Raw genomic sequence first — 21,481 nt, forward strand, 5'->3', positions numbered from 1 at the left:
TATAAATTTCTTCTGGAGAACCTAGCCAATGTTCTTCCTCTACCCATCATTTATATCTGTTGGACCTGAAAGGCACTCCAACAAGATAGTTTGGGGAGCCCCCTCCATTCTGCATGGAGTCCATTGCAAAGGGGTAGAGCAGGGTTCCAGGGGGTGAGGGTTCTAGGCAAGAGTCTGTGGATGTGAAAAGTATTAAGGCTAGGGGTTGTGTTAGGGATGAACAGGAGATACTGCCCCTTTGCTAGAGACCTCAGCCTCCTCTCTTCCAGTAAGAGTAGGTTAGGAGGACAGTGACTAAAAGAGCCTGACATGTGCAGCTTACACATTTTCAGCCTCTTCTTCCTTTCTTTCCCTATAGCACCTTCAGTTTTCAGGGTCTGCGACTGGACGAAGCTCTCCGCCTCTACCTGGAAGCCTTCCGTTTGCCTGGGGAAGCACCAGTCATCCAGAGGTTGCTGGAGGCATTCACAGAGCGTTGGATGGTGAGTTTGAGTGTCAGGGGCTGAGCCCAGGATCCAAGGTCAGTTTGACTGAGGGCTGAAGAATCCAGCTGCTGTCTTTTTTTTTTTTTTTTTGAGACAGAGTCTTGCTCTGTCACCCAGGCTGGAGTGCAGTAGCACAGTCTCAGCACACTGCAACCTCCACCCCCCAGGTTCAAGCAATTCTCCTGCCTCAGCCTCCTGAGTAGCTGGGATTTCAGGCACCTGCCACCAAGCCTGGCTAATTTTTGTATTTTTAGTAGAGATGGGTTTTGCCATGTTGGTCAGGCTGGTCTCGAACTCCTGATCTCGGGTGATCCGCCCACCTCAGCCTCCCTGAGTGCTGGGATTACAGGCGTGAACCACCGCACCTAGCCTGCTGTCTCTTAAAAATGCAGAGAGCAAAATTAGTGACCTTTCCATGAAGGGATCAGCTTCTGTTAAGGAGTTGGCAAGAGGCTGGCCACTTTCTGGATGGTACCTCTCCTCTGTACTAGCACTGACCAGTGGGTTGGTAGTGAGGGTTAATTGGCCAGAGAAGGGCATTGACACAGGTGGGATCTTTGCTTTTTCAGAATTGTAATGGCTCCCCATTTGCCAATAGCGATGCCTGCTTTTCCCTGGCCTATGCTGTCATCATGCTTAATACTGACCAGCACAACCACAATGTTCGTAAACAGAATGCACCCATGACCCTGGAGGTAAGCTTGGGTCCCAGTCAAGGCAAAGAAGACCCAGCACAGCTTTGGAGGTAGCAGGAAGGACATAGGATTTCCAGTGGGCATGATGGATGGGGTTCTGTCCAAGGGAATCAGGAAGGGCTGGCCAATCTAGAAAAGGGACTGGGGTGGGGAAGTGGTTTTTTTCACTTACTTTTTCCTAAGTCCTATTTGCTAAAAACCCAGGAGTTCCTTGGGTGGGGCTTCAGTATTGACACAAGGGGAAAAAACTTACTGGCCTGTCTCTAGGAGTTTCGCAAAAATCTAAAAGGTGTGAATGGAGGCAAGGACTTTGAGCAAGACATCCTGGAAGACATGTACCATGCCATCAAGTGAGTATACATAGAGAATAGTGCAGTATCTCTGTTAAGAAGAAGCACTTTGCTTCCTTTCCCAGTTATTAGAGTCATGTCAGACTGCAGTGACTCACATGCCCTGGATTTAGCCTCAGGACTTAGTTGGGCAGCCCCCTGTCTGCCAACTGTTTCTTCCTTAAAGAAGCCCAAATGATATTGGGACTCTAGTACTCTAAGCCAGGGTCCAAAGTGCTGCTCTTAAGTAGGATATCATGTAGCCCCATTTTCTGAACTTAAAACAAGTACATTTTCCTGTATAGATTACAAGATGCTGGCTGGTAGAGAACCCAAGATGGGCACTGGAGTGTGAGGCCCAGGTTACAGGTCAGAAATGGGCCACTTAGTTCTTTACTGTAAATCAGAAAAGGTAGAATTGTTCATTTTATCACATCTAGTAAGAATGTATGATCTTACTATAGAACTAAAGGCCTCACTTACAGATAGGGCTTTGAGATTATGAGACACTTCCTTTCTTTCTCCCTGCTCCCACTGGTGGGTGGAAAGCAGACCACTGAGCTGCAGTTCTGATGACCTCTCATCAGTGGAGAGTGCTAGCTTGGTTTGGAACTAGTCAGGTTCAAAGCAGTGCAACTGCTCCTTCCCTTACCTCCTGACAGGAATGAGGAAATTGTAATGCCTGAGGAGCAGACAGGCTTGGTTCGGGAGAACTATGTATGGAATGTGCTGCTTCATCGAGGTGCCACCCCTGAGGGCATATTCCTGCGTGTGCCTACTGCCAGCTATGATCTTGACCTCTTCACCATGACCTGGGGCCCCACTATTGCTGCTCTCTCTTATGTCTTTGACAAAAGCCTTGAGGAGACAATCATCCAGAAAGCCATCTCAGGCTTCAGGTAGCCCAGCTTTGGCCTTGGTATTCACCTCCCCCTACCTCTGTGAGCTAACATGGTTTTCTCCATGCCTCTCTGACTCCTACTCTTACTTCATTAGAATGGGGTTCCCCCTGAGTTTTTGAAGGGAGGCTGAAGCTTGGGTAAGCTCAGTCTTAAACAGAAACAAAATTAAAAGGTTTCTTCCTGGGACTGACTGGGGAAAAGCCCCATGCAAGCTCAGGGACTTGGAAGGGCTGCTTGGCCTTCCAGTGACTCTGTTTCTGGGATGGGGGTAACATTACAGGAAGTGCGCCATGATCTCCGCCCACTATGGCCTCAGCGATGTGTTTGACAATCTCATCATCTCTCTATGCAAATTCACAGCTCTCAGCAGTGAGGTGAGCAGGTGCAGGAACTGTGTACTTGGAGCTCCAAAGGAGGACCTCTCTTTTAGCCATGGATCTACCCTTATCAACAGACCTGGTTGCCCTCAGCATCTTCCCTCACTGCCCCCACTTGAATATACCAGAGCTTAGGCCATTTCTGTCTTGCACACTCTGGGATAAAACTAGTGTTACTTCATGTAATGGGAATGGGAAAGGAGATACAGGAGTGGGGAAGGCCTTAACTAGGTTAACCCACTCCCACCAGTATTATGGGGGATTGAAGCAGAGCCAACAAAAGGACCCTGAGGGAACCATCATAGGCAGAGACCTAAGAGATTTTCCTTTCCAGACATTAGCTCGGCCTTAAGTCTGTTCTCATCCTCTTTTCTAGTCTATTGAGAACCTGCCCACTGTATTTGGAAGCAACCCTAAAGCCCATATTGCAGCCAAGACAGTATTCCATTTGGCCCATCGTCATGGTGACATCCTGCGGGAGGGCTGGAAGAATATCATGGAGGCCATGCTGCAGCTCTTCCGAGCCCAACTACTGCCCAAGGCTATGGTAGAGGTAATTCTTAGTAGGAGACTAGTGAGCAATAACAAGGCAAGAGCTGCAACATTGTATGCTATCTGTACATAGAAGTAAGTAGTTGAGAGTAATGTTGGGCCTGATGTCTGCCACAGCTCACCAGGAATGCCTCAAATGTAAGACCACAGATCTTGGGGGATAGCTGTAAAAGAAGGCTGGTAGATGCCATTGCCAGTCACCAACTGGCACAATAGCATAGGGGCAGAAGACTAGAGGAGGAAATCCAGAAAACTTTGGTGGGTGGAGGCAGGGGCACAAATGCAAAGGACACATGGAAAGAAATTATTTTGACTTACTTTTCCAGGTAGAAGATTTTGTGGATCCCAATGGCAAGATCTCTCTACAGCGGGAAGAGACACCATCAAACCGGTAAGAGCAGATCAGAGGCTCAGGGGCTTGGGGAGGGAGAGTCAGAACTTTGGGGCTCACCAGGCCATGTGCCCTTTTTCTACAGAGGAGAGTCAACAGTGCTGAGCTTTGTGAGCTGGCTAACACTGAGTGGTCCTGAGCAGTCTAGTGTGCGGGGCCCATCCACTGAAAACCAAGAGGCCAAGAGAGTGGCCTTAGAGTGTATAAAGGTAACTGCCCATCCACCCCTGGTGAGAAAGCCTAAACACCTTCCTATTAGACAGATGCTACCCGGTGAACTGAAGAATAAATCATCTAGGATTTGTAACCAGGGCTGACTCTGCCCTTTCTCCCTGGCTCTTGGGGACATTCTGTTCCCTTCAGCCTTTGTCAAAGACCCCGTCTCTCTTTTGCCCTCTCTAGCAATGTGACCCAGAAAAAATGATCACAGAAAGCAAGTTCCTCCAGCTGGAGTCACTACAGGAGCTCATGAAGGTAAAGGATGAAGAAAGGAAACATGGAACAACTGGCTGAATCTGGGAGGGGTGACAGGGACAGTATTATTTCTGTCAGGGCAGGGCCAGTGGTTGGCTTCTTTTCCATGCCTACTTTCCTGCTGCTATTCCCCTTCAGGCTCTGGTCTCAGTGACACCAGATGAAGAGACATATGATGAGGAAGATGCTGCTTTCTGCCTAGAGATGCTGCTAAGGATTGTGTTAGAGAACAGGTAAGATGAGCGTAGTCTTTAGGCAGACCCCATGCTGGGCTTGTGCCAAAGGGATGGAAGCCATCTTGCTGAGTGGGCTCTGGGGAACTGTAGGCAGCAGGAGAGAAGCTTACTCATCATACCTGTCTACTTAGGGTATCATACCAATGAGTCCTGAAAGGCCCAGGGGACCTATTGCCCAGTGTCCTCTCTGGCTGAGACTGTCTTCATTCCTTTATGTCTACACAGGGATCGTGTGAGCTGTGTGTGGCAGACTGTTCGAGACCATCTATACCACCTCTGTGTTCAGGCACAAGATTTCTGCTTCCTTGTGGAGCGGGCAGTGGTGGGGTTGCTACGCCTGGCCATTCGGCTGCTCCGGAGAGAAGAGATCAGTGGTCAGGTAAGCAGAATGCATCTTGGAGAGTGGGCAGGTATGCAAGGGATTAAGGCCACAGTTGTCAATTATGAATATGGCCTGGGACAGAGAGTACATTTAGTGCCCCATAGCATGAGTCCAGTGACCAGCCACAGGGCTGGTGCAGTCTAGCAGGTGGCATTGGGAGTGAGCCTGGAATGGCCTCAGGCATGGAGCTTGTGTTCTGCACCTCAGCCTCCTATGAATCTGCTTTGTAGGACTGGCCTGCTACTGCCTTATAATAGTCCCAGCCCTATACCTGGTTTCCTGTCATGCTTATGACCCTCCTGAGATCTCTTTGCTTAACTACAAAAAACAACAAGCATAGAACTAATAAGTGGGTTCAACAAGGTCACGGGATGTGAGATCAATACACAAAAAGTAATTATATCTCTACATGCTAACAATGAACAATATGGAAACTGAAATTTAAAACACAATACCATTTACAAGTGTTCCAAATAAAGTGAAATACTTAATATATAGCTGACAAAACATGTATAAGATTTGTATGCTGAAAACTACAAAACGACAAAATAAATTGAAGAAGATGTAAATAAATGAAGAGGCATACTATGTTCATGGATTGGAAAGCTCAACATAGTAACGTTGTCACTTCTCCCCAAATTGATCTGTAAATTCAACATAACTCCTATAAAAATCCCAGAAAGGTTCTTGTAGACATAGGTAAGTTTATTCTAAAATTTAGATGGAAAAGCACAAGCTCTAGAATAGCTAGAAAGAATAAAGTGGAAAGAATCACTCTCTCTGGACCGGTTGCAGTGATTCGTGCCTGTAATCTCAGCACTGTGGGAGGCCACAGCGGGCAGATCACTTGAGGTCAGGAGTTCGAGACCAGCCTGGCCAACATGGTGAAACCCCATCTCTACTAAAAACACAAAAATTAGCAGGGTGTGGTGGCACACACCTGTAATCCCAGCTACTTGGGAGGCTGAGGCAGGAGAATCGCTTGAACTCAGGAGGTGGAGGTTGCAGTGAGCTGAGATCGCGCCACTGCACTCCAGCTGGGCGACAGAGTGAGATTCTGTCTCAAAAAAAAAAAAAAAAAAAGAATCACTCTGGTATTAAGACTTACTGTCCACTTTGGGAGGCTGAGGCGGGTGGATCACGAGGTCAGGAGATCAAGACCAGCCTGACCAACATGGTGAAACCCCGTCTCTACTAAAAATACAAAAATTAGCCGGGCGTGGTGATGAGCGCCTGATTGCTACTCGGGAGGCTGAGGCAGGAGAATCGCTTGAACCTGGGAGGCGGAGGTTGCAGTGAGCCAAGATTGCTCCACTGCACTCCCCCCTGGGCAACACAGCGAGACTCTATCTCAAAAAAAAAAAAAAAAAAAAGACTTACTCTCGGCTGGACACAGTGGCTCACGTCTGTAATCCCAACACTTTGGGAGGCCAAGGCAGGCGATCACCTGAGGTTGGGAGTTTGAGACCAGCCTGACCAACATGGAGAAACCTCGTCTCTACTAAAAATACAAAATTAGCCAGGCATGGTGGGGCATGCCTGTAATCCCAGCTACTCAGGAGGCTGAGGCAGGAGAATCGCTTGAACCTGGGAGGCAGAGGTTGTAGTAAGCCAAGATCACGCCATTGCACTCCAGCCTGGACAATAAGAGCAAAACTCTGTCTAAAAAAAAAAAAAAAGACTTACTGTGTAACTGTAGTAGTCAAGATTATGTGGTGTCTATGGAGGGACAGACACGTAGATCAATGGAAAAGAATAGAGAGCCCAGAAATAAGCTCAACACAAATATGTTCAGTGGATTTTTTTACCAAGATGTAAGAACAATTCAGTGGAGGAGGAATAGCCTTTTCAATAAGTGGTGGAGTGATTGAAATCCATAGGAGGAAAAACCAAATGAACCTTGACTTAAACCTCATACCTTACAGGAAAATTAACTCAAATGGATCATAGATTTAAATGTAAAGCTATAAAAACTTTAGAAACAGGAGAAAATCTTCAGGATCTAGAGCTAAGCAAAGAATTTTTAGCATGTTTGGCAGTCCCGTGGATCTGTCTCTTGCCTCAACACTGTCTGGATGGAACAGATCCGGGGGAGATTCTCTTTCAAAAAAAATAATAATTTTTAGACTTGACATTAAAAGCACAATCTAGAAAAGGAAAAATTGATAAGTTGGCTTACATTAATATTTTTTAAAGTTTTGTTGTATGAGAGCCTATGTGAAGAGGATGAAAAGACAAGCTGTAGACGAGGAGGAAATATTTGCAAGTCACATATTTGAAGAAAGGTATCTATAATATAAAAACTCTCAAAACACAACAGTGATAAAACAATCCAATTATTAATAGAAAATGGACAAAACATAGGAACAGATGTTTCACCAAAGAAGACATACAGGCCGGGCGCAGTGGCTCACGCCTGTAATCCCAGCACTTTGGGAGGCCGAGGCGGGCGGATTACCTGAGGTCAGGAGTTCGAAATCAGCCTGGGCAACACAGTGAAACCCCGTCTCTACTAAAAATACAAAATTAGCCGGGCGTGGTGACACATGCCTGTAGTCCCAGCTACTTGGGAGGCTGAGGCAGGAGAATCGCTTGAACCTGGGAGGCGGAGGATGCGGTGAGCTGAGATCGCGCCATTGCACTCCAGCCTGGGCAACAAGAGTAAATCTCCGTCTCACCAAAAAAAAAAAAAAAGAAAAAAAAAAAAAAAAAGAAGACATACAGATGGCAGATAGGCACATGAAATGAAGATAGCATCATTAACCATCAGAGTACTTCAAACTAAAACCACAATGAGGCTGAATGCAGTGGCTCACGCCTATAATCCCAGCACTTTGGGAGGCTGAGGTGGGTGATCACCTGAGGTCAGCACTTTGAGCCCAGCCTGGCCAACATGGTGAAACCATGTCTCTACCAATAAATACAAAAATTAGCTGGGCATGGTCACACACACCTGTAGTCCCACCTACTGAGGAGATTGAGGTGGGAGGATTGCTTGAACCCAGGAGGTTGCAGTGAGCTGAGATCGTGCCACTGCACTCCAGCCTGGGTGACAGAGCAAGACTCCAGAAAATAAAACCACAATGAGACATCACTACCCACTTTTCAGAATGGCTAAAATAAAAAGTAGTGACAATACCAAATGCTGAAAAGGATGTGGAGAAACTGGGTCATTCATATATTGCTGGGTGGGAATGTAAAATGGTACAGCTACTCTGCTGGCAGTTTCTTATAAAATGAAACATATAATTACCATACAACCCAGCAATTGCACCCCTGGACATTTATCCCAGAAAAGTGAAAGCTTACTTTCTCATAAAAACCTGTACGTGAATGTTTATAGAAGCCTTAGTTGTAATAGCCAAAAACTGGAATCAGCCCAGATGACTTTCAATGGTGAATAAACTGTGGTACATACATACCATGGAATACTATTCAGCAATTTAAAGCAACAGACATCTCCAGGGAACTATGCTGAGTGAAAGAAAAGCCAATCTAAAAAGGTTATGTAATATATAATTCCACTTATATAACATTTCTGAAATGACAGAACTTTAGAATTTGAAGACAGGCTGAGCGCAGTGGCTCACACCTGTAATCCCAGCGCTTTGGGAAACTTGAGTCTGGTGAATCACTTGAGGTCAAGAGTTCGAGACCAGCCTGGCCAACATGGTGAAACCCCATCTCTACTAAAAATACAAAAATTAGCCAGGCGTGGTGGCTCGCGTCTGTAATCCCATCTACTTGGGAGGCTGAGGCAGGAGACTCACTTGAACATGGGAAACAGAGGTTGCAGTGAGCCGAGATCCTGCCTGCACTCTAGCCTGGGCGACAGAGTAAGACTCCATCTCAAAAAAAGAAGAATTTGAAGACAGATTGCTAAGGATTAGGGATGGGGGCAGGAAGGAAGAGGTGGGTGTGGTTATAAAAGGGCAACATGAGCTGGGCATGGTGGTGCGTGCCTGTAGTTCCAGCTACTCTGGAGGCTGAGACAGGAGGATCACTTGCGCCCGGGAGTTTGAGGCTACTGTGAGCTATGATCATACCACTGCACTCCAGCCTGGGTGACAAAGCAAAACCTGTCTCTAAAAAAAGAAAAAGGCAACATGAGGGATACTGTTGTGGTGGAACTGTTCAGTATGTTGTTTGTGGTGGATACACAAACCTACAGGGGTAATAAAATTGTATAGAAATTAATACACACAAAAATGCAAGTAAAACAGGAAATCTGAATAAGATCAGATAGTATCTTGATTATGATATTATACTATAGTCTTGCATAATGTTACCATTGGGATAAACTGGGCAAAGTGTATGAGGGACCTTTTTGTATTATTTCTTTACAACTGCATATGAACCTATAATTTTCTCAATAAAAATTTGTATATGAGGCTGGGTGCAGTGGCTCATGCCTATAATCCCAGCACTTCAGGAGGCTGAGACGGGAAGATCGCTTGAGCCTGGGAGTTCAAGACCAGCCTGGGCAACATAGCAAGACCCCATCTCTCCAAAAAAGAAAAAAAAAATAGCCAGGTGTGGTCACATGCACCTGTAGTCCCAGCTACTCCAGAGACTGAGGCAGGAGGATCACTTGAGCCCAGGAGTTTCAGGTTGCAGTGAGTTGTGACTGTGCTACTGTGCTCCAGCCTGGGAGACAGACCAAGACCCTGTCTCAAATAATATAATTAATGTATTTCTATTTAAAAAAAAAAAAAAAAAAAAAAGACGAGAGCAGTATCCTAAATTGGGTCCTAGCCAAACTGTCTCACTGGCCTAAGGAGACTGGTGGGAAAGAAAACTAGACAGGAAGCTGTGTGCCCACTCCCTGCTTCCTACCCTAACCCTACTCCAGGTGCTGCTCTCCCTGCGCATTTTGCTACTGATGAAGCCCAGTGTGCTATCCCGAGTCAGCCACCAGGTTGCGTATGGGCTCCATGAACTCCTGAAGACCAACGCAGCCAACATCCACTCAGGTGATGACTGGGCCACACTCTTCACACTGCTGGAGTGCATCGGCTCAGGTGTGAAGCCTCCAGCTGCTTTGCAGGCCACAGCAAGGGCAGATGCACCTGATGCTGGTAAGCCCTTTCCCAGGGAGACTCAGGCTGGCAGATAAACAGTTACACCCCAGGAGTTGGGACAGAAAAACAAAGCAATGCAGACGGCTGTGAAGCCAGGCTTTCTACTGTCCTGAGGACTGAGTTGTCCTGAGGGCTGTTTCCCAGTTTCTGTTTCTGAGCTGTCCTGAGGACTGTTCTCCCAGAATTCTGGGAAAACAGAATTCTGTGAGCAGACTTTATATCACTAAATCGATATATCACTAAATCCCAGAAACTGGGAAAACAGTCCTCAGGACAGTAGAAAGCCTGGCTTCATAGCCTTCTGCATTGCCTATTTGTCCTTGCCACCACTCCCTAGAGTGGTGTTACAGCTGCCACTAGATGCCATCAGGAACCCAGATTAGCCTGCCACCTTATTTGGTCAACAGAGAAGCTGTTCCGGCCATCCTTTGGCCCTCTGGTGACAGAAATTAAACTATGCCAGAGAGAGGGGAGGCCAGGCCTCAGCATCTTTTTTCTGAGAGCCTGATTTATCCCTCATCCCAGTGCCCCATCCCCACCCTGACTCTGCCCTTCTCCCTGCCTACCATAGGGGCCCAGTCAGACAGTGAGCTCCCATCCTACCATCAGAATGATGTGAGCCTGGATCGAGGATACACTTCTGACTCAGAGGTCTACACTGACCATGGCAGGCCGGGCAAGATACACCGATCAGCCACAGATGCTGATGTGGTCAACAGTGGTTGGTTAGTGGTGAGTGACGATATGGGCAGCAATTGAGTCTCTCCCGCTTGACCTGTGGGAAGAATTCCTAGTCCTCTGCAAGGACATTCACACAGGGGCCAAGCCTGCGTCCCCAGCTTCCCTGTGTACTTTACAGGTTGGGAAGGATGACATTGATAACTCCAAGCCAGGGCCCAGCCGCCCAGGCCCTTCACCCCTGATCAATCAATACAGCCTAACAGTGGGACTGGATTTGGGGCCACACGACACTAAGTCTCTGCTTAAGTGTGTGGAATCGCTGTCCTTCATCGTGCGTGATGCTGCCCACATCACACCTGACAACTTTGAGCTCTGCGTCAAGACTCTCCGGATCTTTGTGGAGGCCAGTCTGAATGGCGGTGGGTCAGCTGATGAGGGGGCAGCTGGGGAGTAGCCATGCAATTATGCAGGGGAGAGGCCGAGAGGGGAGAAAAGGCAGGGTATCTATGCCTATATAGACACGGAAATGTGACCTGAGTCTGGCTCTGCTCAGGATGCAAGTCCCAGGAGAAACGTGGCAAGAGTCACAAATATGACAGCAAAGGGAACCGCTTCAAGAAGAAATCCAAAGAGGGATCAATGCTTCGCCGGCCTCGAACCTCCAGCCAACATGCCTCTCGGGGCGGGCAGAGTGATGATGAGGAGGACGAAGGCGTGCCTGCCAGCTACCATACGGTGTCTTTACAGGTCAGTCAGGACGTAAGTATGGCACCTTTACTTCCTCTCCTCCCCCGCACCTGATACTGGGAGCCTGGGGCAGCCAGGGAAAGCCAGGGCTGAGGGGAAGGGCCCATGTGTGCCAGCCCAGGCCCTGGACCACCATCTTCACAATATTCCCTTACCCAAAACCTTACCTGTAAGTCTTTATTTGCTTTTATTTATTTATTTATTTATTTATTTATTTTTTTTTTTTTTTTTTTTTTTTTTTGAGATATAGTCTGTCGCCCAGGCTGGAGTGCAGTGGTGTAATCTCGGCTCACTGCAACCTCCGCCTCCCGGGTTCAAGCGATTCTCCTGCCTTAGCCTTCCAAGTAGCTAGGACTACAGGCGCGTGCCACAATGCCTGGCTAATTTTTTGTATTTTTAGTAGAAACGGGGTTGCACCACGTTGGCCAGGAGGGCTTTGATCTCCTGACCTCGTGATCCGCCTGCCTCGGCCTCCCAAAGTGCTGGGATTACAGGCGTGAGCCACCACACCTGGCCTTTAAATTTATTTTTAAAATAAGATTTACTTATTTTTTGAGTAGGTTCAAAATATACAAAAGGGTAAACTGATAAAACTAAGTTTCCAATCCATTCCTGTCCCCAGCTGCTGAGTTCCCCTCACTAGAGGCAACCACTGTCACCAGTTTCTTGTCTATCCTTCCAGAGTTACCCTGTGTCTATTCAAAGGCATATAAAATTAATTCTGTGAGCAGAGTTTATATCACTAAATTAATGGAGAACCAATTGCCTTAAATAGAATAACCATACAAAAATGACGAAAGTGGCTGGGCGTGGTGGCTCATGCCTGTAATCCCAGCACTTTGGGAGGCCGAGGCGGGTGGATCACAAGGTCAGGAGGTGGGAGGATCACCTGAGCCCAGGAGTTCGAGGCTGCAGTGAGCCATGATTGTGCCACTGCACTCTAGCCTGGGTGACAGAGTGAGACCCTGCCTCAAAAAATAAAATTAAATTAACAACATGAGGCTTTCTCTGTCATCAGCAGGTGTGAAATAGAATTGAAAAGAAAGTATCTTTCTCGCTGTGAGTCAGGATTGTGAAATACTCAGTCCACACACCTCCTAAGGCTCTCTCATGAGTAATCTCTGACTTAGAGAGTCCTTTGCAAGGACTGGAACAACCAAGAAGCCAAGTCAAGGGAAAGAGTAGCGAGGGGGTGAGGTATGGCATGATTGATTGCTGCTAGGGACACCTTGAGGACTCCGTCAGGGACAGTGAGTGGGGAGGGGGAAAGGGATCCACGGACCTAACCCCACTCACATCCTGCCCCCTCCTGTGATCCTAGTTGCTAGACCTGATGCACACCTTGCACACGCGGGCAGCCTCTATCTACAGCTCATGGGCGGAGGAGCAATGCCACCTGGAGACAGGTGGCCAGAAGATTGAAGCTGATTCTCGCACTCTCTGGGCCCACTGCTGGTGCCCTTTACTGCAGGGTAAACCAGGAGGGGCAGAGGTCGGGAGTTTGGGGAGCATCAGGATCAAGATGCCTGAAGGATCCTGACCCTGCTCTTGCTCTCAGGTATTGCCTGCCTGTGCTGTGATGCCCGGCGCCAGGTACGGATGCAGGCATTGACCTATCTGCAGCGAGCACTACTTGTACATGATCTGCAAAAGCTAGATGCCCTGGAATGGGAGTCCTGTTTTAACAAGGTGGGACTTCCTACTGGTCTTAAGATAAAGTTCAAATCCTAAGAAAAGGAAAGCCAGGCAGCCTGAAGAGCCCCTAATGTGAGTCTTCAGCCTGCATCATACCTTCCCTTCAGCTCTATGCCCATCCAGTTCCTGGCTTCCTTGGGGCAAGGCTGCCTAGCTGACCCTCATAGGGAGACATTGCACATTTACCCCCACCAGGTGCTGTTTCCTCTACTTACCAAGCTCTTGGAGAACATCAGCCCTGCAGATGTGGGTGGGATGGAGGAGACCCGGATGAGGGCTTCCACATTGCTCTCTAAGGTACTGCTCACCACCCTATACCCACCCTCTCTCCCATACCTGCCTTCTCCCGAGGAGGGAAGCCAGGGCTTCTGGCAGGACCTAGAGATGCACTGTAGGTGCTCACAACCCCCCAGCTATGGACACTAAGCAGGACCTAGGGACCTGAGAGGATTCTGAATCTTAAATCAGAGATTCCTCTATCTCTGATCTAAAATTCTCATTCAAGATAGAACAGGCTTAGCCACCCAGCCTCAGAGAGCGTTCCAGAGGCTCCTACAGTCCCCTCAGCTGAAGGGGGCTGGTGGGCCGTAGGTCTTCCTACAGCACCTGTCTCCACTGCTGTCACTCTCTACCTTTGCGGCCCTCTGGCTCACCATCTTGGACTTCATGGACAAGTACATGCACGCAGGCTCCAGCGACTTACTGGTATGTTCTACCTCAGCTCTGCTGCCTGCCTCCTGTCCCACCTGTTGGAAGGACTTGCCCTTTCCCCCTTGGTAGCCACCTCCCTTTACCATACTCCCCCATGTCCTCTTTCCTGTTCTCATGGCCACCTGCCACCTGCCACCTGCCACCTGCAGTCAGAGGCGATCCCTGAGTCTCTGAAGAACATGCTTCTGGTGATGGACACAGCGGAGATTTTCCACAGTGCAGATGCACGGGGAGGCGGCCCCTCGGCCCTCTGGGAGATCACCTGGGAACGCATTGACTGTTTTCTGCCTCACCTACGAGATGAACTCTTCAAGCAGACCGTCATCCAGGGTAGGGGGCTCAGCCCAGCTTTATCAAAAAGAGTCTCCTGCCTGGGCACAATGGCTCACACCTCTAATCCCAGCACTTTGGGAGGCCGAGGTGGGTGGATCACCCGAGGGCAGGAATTTGAGACCAGCCTGACCAACATAGTGAAACCCCATGTCTACGAAAAATACAAAAATTAGCCAGGTGTGGTGGTGGGTGCCTGTAGTCCCAGCTACTCAGGAGGCTGAAACAGGAGAATCGCTTGAATCCGGGAAGGTTGCAGTGAGCCAAGATCACAGCCTGAGCGACAGAACAAGATTCCATCTCAAAAAAAAAAAAAGAGTCCCTAAAGCTGAATTTATTGTCTGTGCCCTGGGTGGGTAGAAAGGCTGTTGGGTAGCTAGGGCTCTGCTAGAGAGAGAAAGCACTAAGAGGTGCCATCTCAATTCTCTACCGTCTCCAGACCCCATGCCCATGGAGCCTCATGGCCAAAAGCCTCTCGCCTCAGCCCACCTGACTTCTGCTGCTGGCGACACCAGGACACCTGGCCATCCACCGCCCCCAGAGATTCCATCTGAGCTGGGGGCCTGTGGTGAGTCTCTCTAGCCTAGCCTGATAGGCACTGAGTAGCAAGCAGGGGGCCTAAGAGGAGGCCCAAGGGGGTATGGGAATGCTACTGAGCAGGGTCTGTGAGCCGAGGGAAGGAGGCCACTAGAGAGAACTGTTGCCGCTCTTCCCATGGGAAATGGCAGGACCATAAGCTATGAGGAACTAGCTGCTTGCAATCTTCAGGCTTGGGAAGAGAAGGCTGGGTCAGGGACTTGGAATGAATTTGCAGAGGTTTCCTTTCAGGGATTCTAGTAGAGAGTAACCTGGCGGCCAGGCGCAGTGGCTCATACTTGTAATCCCAGCACTTTGGGAGGCTGAGGCAGGCAGATCACCTGAGGTCAGGAGTTTGAAACCAGCCTGGCCAACATTGTGAAACCCCGCCTGTACCAAAAAAATACAAAAATTAGCTGGGCGTGGTAGTGCACACCTATAATCTCAGCTACTGGGGAGGCTGAAGTGGAAGGATCGCTTGAACCCGGGAGGCAGAGGTTGCAGTGAGTTGAGATCATGCCACTGCACTCCAGCCTGGGCAACAGTGAGACCCTGTCGCAAAAAAAAAGAGTAGCCTGGCAAAGGAGATAGAAGGTAGCTGAACATTGAAATGAGTTTTGAGGGGGGACTCCCAACTTTTTAGGCTGAGGGAGGGGCCATGTTGCTTACAGGAACAAGGAGGAACAGAGACTCTATAAGCAGCCAGCTGGGCAATGTGAGAGTTGTCCTGTACCAACAAGGGAATCTGACTGTAGCCACCTTGCTTTCCCTACAGACTTTGAGAAGCCCGAGGGCCCCCGAGCCGCCAGCAGCAGCTCCCCAGGATCACCAGTGGCCTCAAGCCCCAGCAGGCTGAGCCCCACCCCCGATGGGCCTCCACCCTTGGCTCAGCCCCCACTGATCCTGCAGCCCTTGGCCTCCCCACTGCAGGTGGGCGTGCCACCTATGACTCTGCCCATCATCCTCAACCCTGCGCTCATCGAGGCCACCTCACCAGTGCCCCTCCTGGCCACACCCCGCCCCACAGATCCCATACCCACCTCTGAGGTCAACTAAGGCAGGTCACTCAGAGATCAGGACCAGTGCTTCCCACCAGGTTTTCCTTGACCCCACTTCTGGCTGTCCTGCGGGCCACAAGCTCTTCAGGCCAAGTCGGAGCTGCCGTTGCTGCCACTTGGATGGGGACCTGAAAAAGAGAATATTGATAGCCCCAGCTAAGACCCCCAATCAGCTGTGGGACCTTTTTCCTCCTCTGCGCTCCATTCCTGGGGGTTCAGCCGGAGAGTGAACTCAGCTGTCATCTGCAGCCTCTGCCTCCAGCCTGGCAGCTCTGGGGAGGCATCCGTGTGCCGGCCCTGCAGTGCCTGCCCACAGTCAGGCATTGAAAACTAAGCCCAACCACTCTGCACTTTGTTTCCCACTCCCATTAGCCCTGGGCCACCTCCTCCAGTTCTTCCTCTTTTACTAATTAGTTGGTCAGTTTGGAGAGTTGACTGGCACCATGGAGGGTAGGCAGGTGGGGGCTGGGTGGGGGACTGCCCACAGGAGCATGTACATATGGAAAAACAGAACAACAATGGACTTTTTATGATATAATAAATGTCTTAGTACCAGCATCATTGTCTCTCCCTCCGGTTTCCTTCTTGAGCTTGTGGGTCAGGGCACCATGTTATCCGGTGCGCAGGGCTTGGGCTTGGTATGAGCAGAGGCTGAGCCTACCTAACAAACGCCACCACCCCCCTCCCCTGCCCTGCCACAGGGTGCACCCTTGTCATCACAGGTGTGCCCAGGGGCCTCGGCAGTGGCTCGGGCAGTTGTCGTCATCTTCCCTAACTGTAACAAGGGAGACACGTGAGACAACCTGGCCTGGGTGAGAGGGAAGAGGAGTAAGGGCTGAGTTGTACTTATTCAGAAGTCGTCTCTCAGATGCGTCTCACCATCCAAGAGAGCAAAACAGCTCTTGGGGTTTCAGATGAGCCCAAGAGTTCGAGGCTGCAGTGAGCTATGATTGTGCCACTGCACTGGAGCCCACCTCTGTCACCCAGGCTGGAGTGCAGTGGCACAATCATAGCTCACTGCAGCCTCAAACTCTTGGGTTCAAGCAATCCTCTCACATCAGCCTCCCAAGTATCTGAGACTAAGGTGTGCACCACCACACTTGGCTAATTTTTTGTGTAATTTTTATAAAGACAAGGTCTCACTATGTTGCCCAGACTGGTCTTGAACTCCTGGGCTAAAATGATCGTCCTGCCTAGGCCTCCCAGAGTGCTGGGATTACAGGCATGAGCCACTGCACCCAGCCCTGGGAAGGGTATCTTGCCCACAGCTGCAGTCATGGGTTTGGAGCCCAGGGCATTCATTTTGACCCCAAATTGAAGAGGGGTAACTTTTCCCAGCCCCACAAACCACAAACCTCAAACCTCACTCACTGCAGCATGATTACAGGACCCCTCTTCTCCCTTCCCTTGGCATCAGGGTACGACAGGTGGGAAGTGTGTATGGGGCAGGCTGTGTGGCCCCTGCAGGGTGGAGGTGCTATGGGTGTGTGATACTGTGAAATAGATATTTGGTCTTCATCCCGTTTCCTGGCATAACTCTTAAAATCCTTAAAATCTCCAAAGTGATGTCCTTTAATATATGATTGACTGATAGCTGGCAGCCCCTATGTAGCTTCTGGATGGGGGCTGGTCACCAAAGCAGAATTAAAGGGTTGGGACTTTCAGGCTTAGCCCCCAACCTCCAGGGAGGGAAGAGGGACTGAAGGTTAAGTTGATCACCAGTGTCCAATGGTTTAATCAACTGTGCCTACGTAAGGAAGCTTCTCTAAGAACCCAAAAGGGCAGGGTTTGGAGAGCTTCCAGAGAGCTGAACATGTGGAGGCTTACAGGAAGCCAAACAAGAGTGCATCCTTGTGCCCGGAGGGTGGCGCACCACACTCCATGGGGACATCACTTCCGGGGCTCTGGACCCTTTCAGACCTCACCCTATGTATGTCTTCATGGCTGGTTATTTGTATCCTTTATAATATTCCCTGTAGTAAACTGGTAAGTGTGTTTCCTTGAGTTCTATGAGCTGCTCTAGCAAACTAGTTGAACCCAAACCCAAGAAGGGGGTCATGCGAAGCCCAATTTATAGCTGGTCAGTAAGAACTACAGGAAAAACCACCTGGGACTTAACAATTGGCATCAGAAGTGGAGGCAATGACCGGGCACCATGGTACACACCTGTAATCCCAGCACTTTCAGAGGTGAGGCAGAAGGATCCCTTGAGGCCAAGAGTTCAAGACCAACCTGGGCAACATAGTGAGACCCTGTCTCTATTTAAAAACAAAACAAAACAAAAAAGCATTTTTGTAAAGAAGTAGAGTACAGTCCTGGGGAATGAGCCCTCAACCTATGGGACCTGGCAGTATTTCCAATTAGATAGCATCAGAATTGAATTGGAGGCCACCCAGCTGGTGTCTACTATAGAGCTGATTGCTTGCCTGGTGTGTGGGGGTTTTCCCACACACACACATTTGGTCACAGAAGTCTTCTGTGTTGATTGTTTTTGAGTGAGAAAATAGAAACACTTTGAAGGTGTTTTCCCCTCTCATGGTGGGATACAAAATGCGGGTATTAAGCTTTCCCAAGTGAAGCATCCACATCATCCTGGTTTCCCCATCCACAATGGTGCCTTCCCTTCCCTGGGGCACAGAGAACAGTGTGGCCCTGTTGTACTTCCACCTGGCCTCCATCACAGAGAGTTAGGGGCACTCACCCCCTGCACTGGGGCCCAGCTGGCAGTATGATTCTCCAGCACCAGGCTTCCCTTTGCTCAGCACATGCACATGGCTGGGCATTTGGACCTCTGCAACGCCTCCCTCAGTGTAGAAAAAGGCACCTCAGAGTGGGAACAACCTGAAGTAGAAAAATACTGATATGAAACCGGAAGCTCTTAGGCTAATTTCTCCCTCTTCCCTTCCTTCTTCCTCAAGTCCAGGCCATGCCTGGTTTGCATACTAACCAGAAGCCTTGCCCAACCCTGCCCCTGGGAAAATTAGGAGGGGCAGAAAGCTCTATGTGTGTGCAGAAAAGACTGGATCTACAGCCAGCTAGATACTGGGGCATTTGGCTTCAACTGTGGTGTCTCTGTTCTCCCATCTGAGCCCCACAAGCTCTGCCTTTAGAAGCTTCCATGTGTTTCCCTATGGGAGAAATAGTGTTGACTGCTGCAAATAAGTCTGAAGGCCACCCTATGAACAAAGAAATAGGACAGCTCTAATGTCCCTTATGAAACCAATCTCAAAAATTAGGAAAGAAGTGGGAACAGGAGTGGGGTGGGGTGCAGTGGCTCACGCCTCTAATCCCAGCACTTTGGGAGACTGAGGCAGGAAGATTGCTTGCCCAGGAGTTCAAGACCATGTACCTGTGGCCTAGCTACTCGGGAGGCTGAGGCAGGAGGAGTGCTTGAGCCTGGGAGGTCGAGGCTGCAGTAAGCTATGATGGTGCCGCTGCACTCCAGCCTGGCAACAGAGCAAGACTCTGTCTCAAAAAAAAAAAAAAAAAAAAAGCTGGAGCAATTGCAAACTGGCCCTCTCCCTGCTGGGAAGCAAAGAAAAACATTTGCTGGAAGTTGCATTCTGTTATTAAAAAGTAGCTGAGGCCCGGTGCGGTGGCTCACATCTGTAATCCCGGTACTTTGGGAGGCTGAGGTGGGAGGATCACTTGAGGCCAGGAGTTTGAGATCAGCCTGGGCAACATAGTGAGACCCCATCTCCATTTTTAAAAATATTTCAAAAATATATTTAAAAAACAAAAGACCAGCTGACATGCATGATTTGTATTGTGGACAATGTTGTCTCAGAAAGCAAAGGAAGCTGCAAGAGGAACTAATAAGTAAGCCTTAATTCTGACCAACAAAGAAGAATGGCTTGGTGATGTGGAAGTAACCAAACCTTGGGGAAAAGTAATAACATAGTCTGGAGGGAAATGCTGGTCTTAATGACATCTCCCACCAGAAATCCAGGATAGCAGATAAAGTCAGGAGGAAAGGTAGAGATGGTTCCATGACCTAAGACCCTAACATAGAGCACTGGCATCGCTAGAGCACCTATATGTGTCAGTACTGAGTGCCTTGCTCAAACATTTTATTTTTGTTTAATGTGGAGAAGGGGATTTTGTGTTTTTTGTTTTTTGTTTTTTTCTGAGACAGAGTCTCACTCTGTCACTCAGGCTAGAGTGCAGTGGTGCAATCTTGGCTCACTGCAACCTCCACCTCCTGGGTTCAAGCAATTCTTGTGCTTCAGCCTCCCAAGAAGCTGGGATTACAGGTGTGCACCACCACAACTGACTAATGTTTTTGTTTGTTTGTTTGTTTTTAGACAGAGTCTTGCTCTGTCACCCAGGCTGGAGTGCAGTGGCGCGATCTCGGCTCACTGCAACGTCCGCCACCCGGGTTCAAGCGATTCTCCTGCCTCAGTCTCCTGAGTAGCTGGGATTACAGGTGTGTGCTACCATGCCCGAGTAATTTTTGTATTTTTAGTAAAGACAGGGTTTCACCATGTTAGTCAGGCTGGTCTCGAACTCCTGACCTCATGATCTGCCCGCCTCAGCCTCCCAAAGTGCTAGGATTGCAGGCCTGAGCCACTGCACCTGGCACTGGCTAATGTTTTGTACTTTTAGTAGAAATGGGGTTTCACCATGTTGGCTGGGCTGGTCTGAAACTCCTGGCCTCAGGTAACCCACCCACCTTGGCCTCCCAAAGTGCTGGGATTACAGGTGTGAGCCACTGCACCCGGCTGTTTTTGTTTTGTTTTTTGAGACAGGGTCTCCCCCTGTTGCCCAGGCTGGAGTGTAGTGGCACAATCACAGCTCACTGCAGCCTTGACCCCCAGGCTCAAGTGATCCTCCCACCTCAACCTTCAAACAACATTTTAGAGGCATTTTCTCCTCTTACAGATGAGGCTATAGGTTCAGAGGCCAAGTCATGGAATTTAGAGAGCTGGGAATCAAACCCAAGTCAGTGTCACTCTAAACCTCGTGTTCTTTGGTATGACACTTTTTCCATTCAGAAGTAGTGATGGTGAGGCCAGGTGCAGTGGCTCACACATGTAATCCCAGCACTTTGGGAGGCTGAGGTGGGTGGATCACCTGAGGTCAGGAGTTTGACACCAGCCTGGCTAATATGGCAAAACCCTATCTCCACTAAAAATACAAAAATAAGCCGGGTGTGGTGGCTCACACCTGTAATCCCAGCACTTTGGGAGGCCGAGGCAGGGGGATCACGAGGTCAGCAGATCGAGACCATCCTGGCTAACACGGTGAAACCTATCTCTACTAAAAATACAAAAAAAAAAAATTAGCCTGGCATGGTGGCACACGTCTGTAGTCCCAGCTACTCAGGAGGCTGAGGCAGGAGAATCGCTTGAACCCAGGAGGTGGAGGTTGCAGTGAGCCGAGATTGCACCACTGCACTCTAGCCTGGACAACAGAGCGAGACTCCCTCTCAAAAAAAAAAAAAAAAATTAGCCAGGAATGGTGGTGGGCACCTGTAATCTCAGCTACTCGGGAGGCTGAGGCAGAAGAATCACTTGAACCTGGGAGGCACAGGTTGCAGTAAGCCGAGATGGCACCATCGCACTCCAGCCTGAGCAAGAGTGCGAGACTCTGTCTCAGATAAATAAATAAATAAATAAATAAATAAATAAATAAATAAAAGTAGTGGTGGTGGTGGTATAGAAACCCTCTAAAGCTAAACACATTTTCTGTAGCTTCTCATGTGAAATAAAAGGCTAAGTATCTGAGGAAACATTATTACCTAGTGAGCTCAGAGTTTAGTAGGAGTTTATAAAAACTG

General features: G+C 49.0%; 1 protein-coding gene across 21 annotated transcripts in view; it reads left to right on the forward strand.

Moving 5' to 3' along the window:
* The window catches only part of GBF1 (golgi brefeldin A resistant guanine nucleotide exchange factor 1), a 135,161-nt gene extending 118,901 nt beyond the window's left edge, over positions 1–16,260 (forward strand). For 12 of the 21 annotated variants that reach the window (XM_054436766.2, XM_054436773.2, XM_063670190.1 and 9 more), the window contains 22 exons: positions 359–482; positions 1,055–1,180; positions 1,448–1,530; positions 2,172–2,408; positions 2,692–2,785; positions 3,165–3,341; positions 3,667–3,731; positions 3,817–3,940; positions 4,134–4,205; positions 4,344–4,438; positions 4,667–4,820; positions 9,676–9,901; positions 10,476–10,636; positions 10,764–11,004; positions 11,139–11,344; positions 12,654–12,804; positions 12,891–13,021; positions 13,223–13,324; positions 13,619–13,732; positions 13,888–14,068; positions 14,508–14,636; positions 15,420–16,260. In XM_054436766.2, the coding sequence (XP_054292741.1) occupies positions 359–482; positions 1,055–1,180; positions 1,448–1,530; positions 2,172–2,408; positions 2,692–2,785; positions 3,165–3,341; positions 3,667–3,731; positions 3,817–3,940; positions 4,134–4,205; positions 4,344–4,438; positions 4,667–4,820; positions 9,676–9,901; positions 10,476–10,636; positions 10,764–11,004; positions 11,139–11,344; positions 12,654–12,804; positions 12,891–13,021; positions 13,223–13,324; positions 13,619–13,732; positions 13,888–14,068; positions 14,508–14,636; positions 15,420–15,700 (3,274 nt within the window). In that variant the 3' untranslated portion in view covers positions 15,701–16,260. Of the gene's footprint in view, positions 1–358; positions 483–1,054; positions 1,181–1,447; positions 1,531–2,171; positions 2,409–2,691; positions 2,786–3,164; positions 3,342–3,666; positions 3,732–3,816; positions 3,941–4,133; positions 4,206–4,343; positions 4,439–4,666; positions 4,821–9,675; positions 9,902–10,475; positions 10,637–10,763; positions 11,005–11,138; positions 11,345–12,653; positions 12,805–12,890; positions 13,022–13,222; positions 13,325–13,532; positions 13,563–13,618; positions 13,733–13,887; positions 14,069–14,507; positions 14,637–15,419 lie in introns of those variants that run through there. The other 9 variants (XM_054436776.2, XM_063670197.1, XM_063670196.1 and 6 more) reach the window with 2 other exon arrangements.
* The last annotated feature ends 5,221 nt before the right edge of the window (positions 16,261–21,481 follow it).

This window comes from Pongo pygmaeus, chromosome 8 (genome assembly GCF_028885625.2).
Source record: "Pongo pygmaeus isolate AG05252 chromosome 8, NHGRI_mPonPyg2-v2.0_pri, whole genome shotgun sequence".
NCBI classification, from domain to species: domain Eukaryota; kingdom Metazoa; phylum Chordata; class Mammalia; order Primates; family Hominidae; genus Pongo; species Pongo pygmaeus.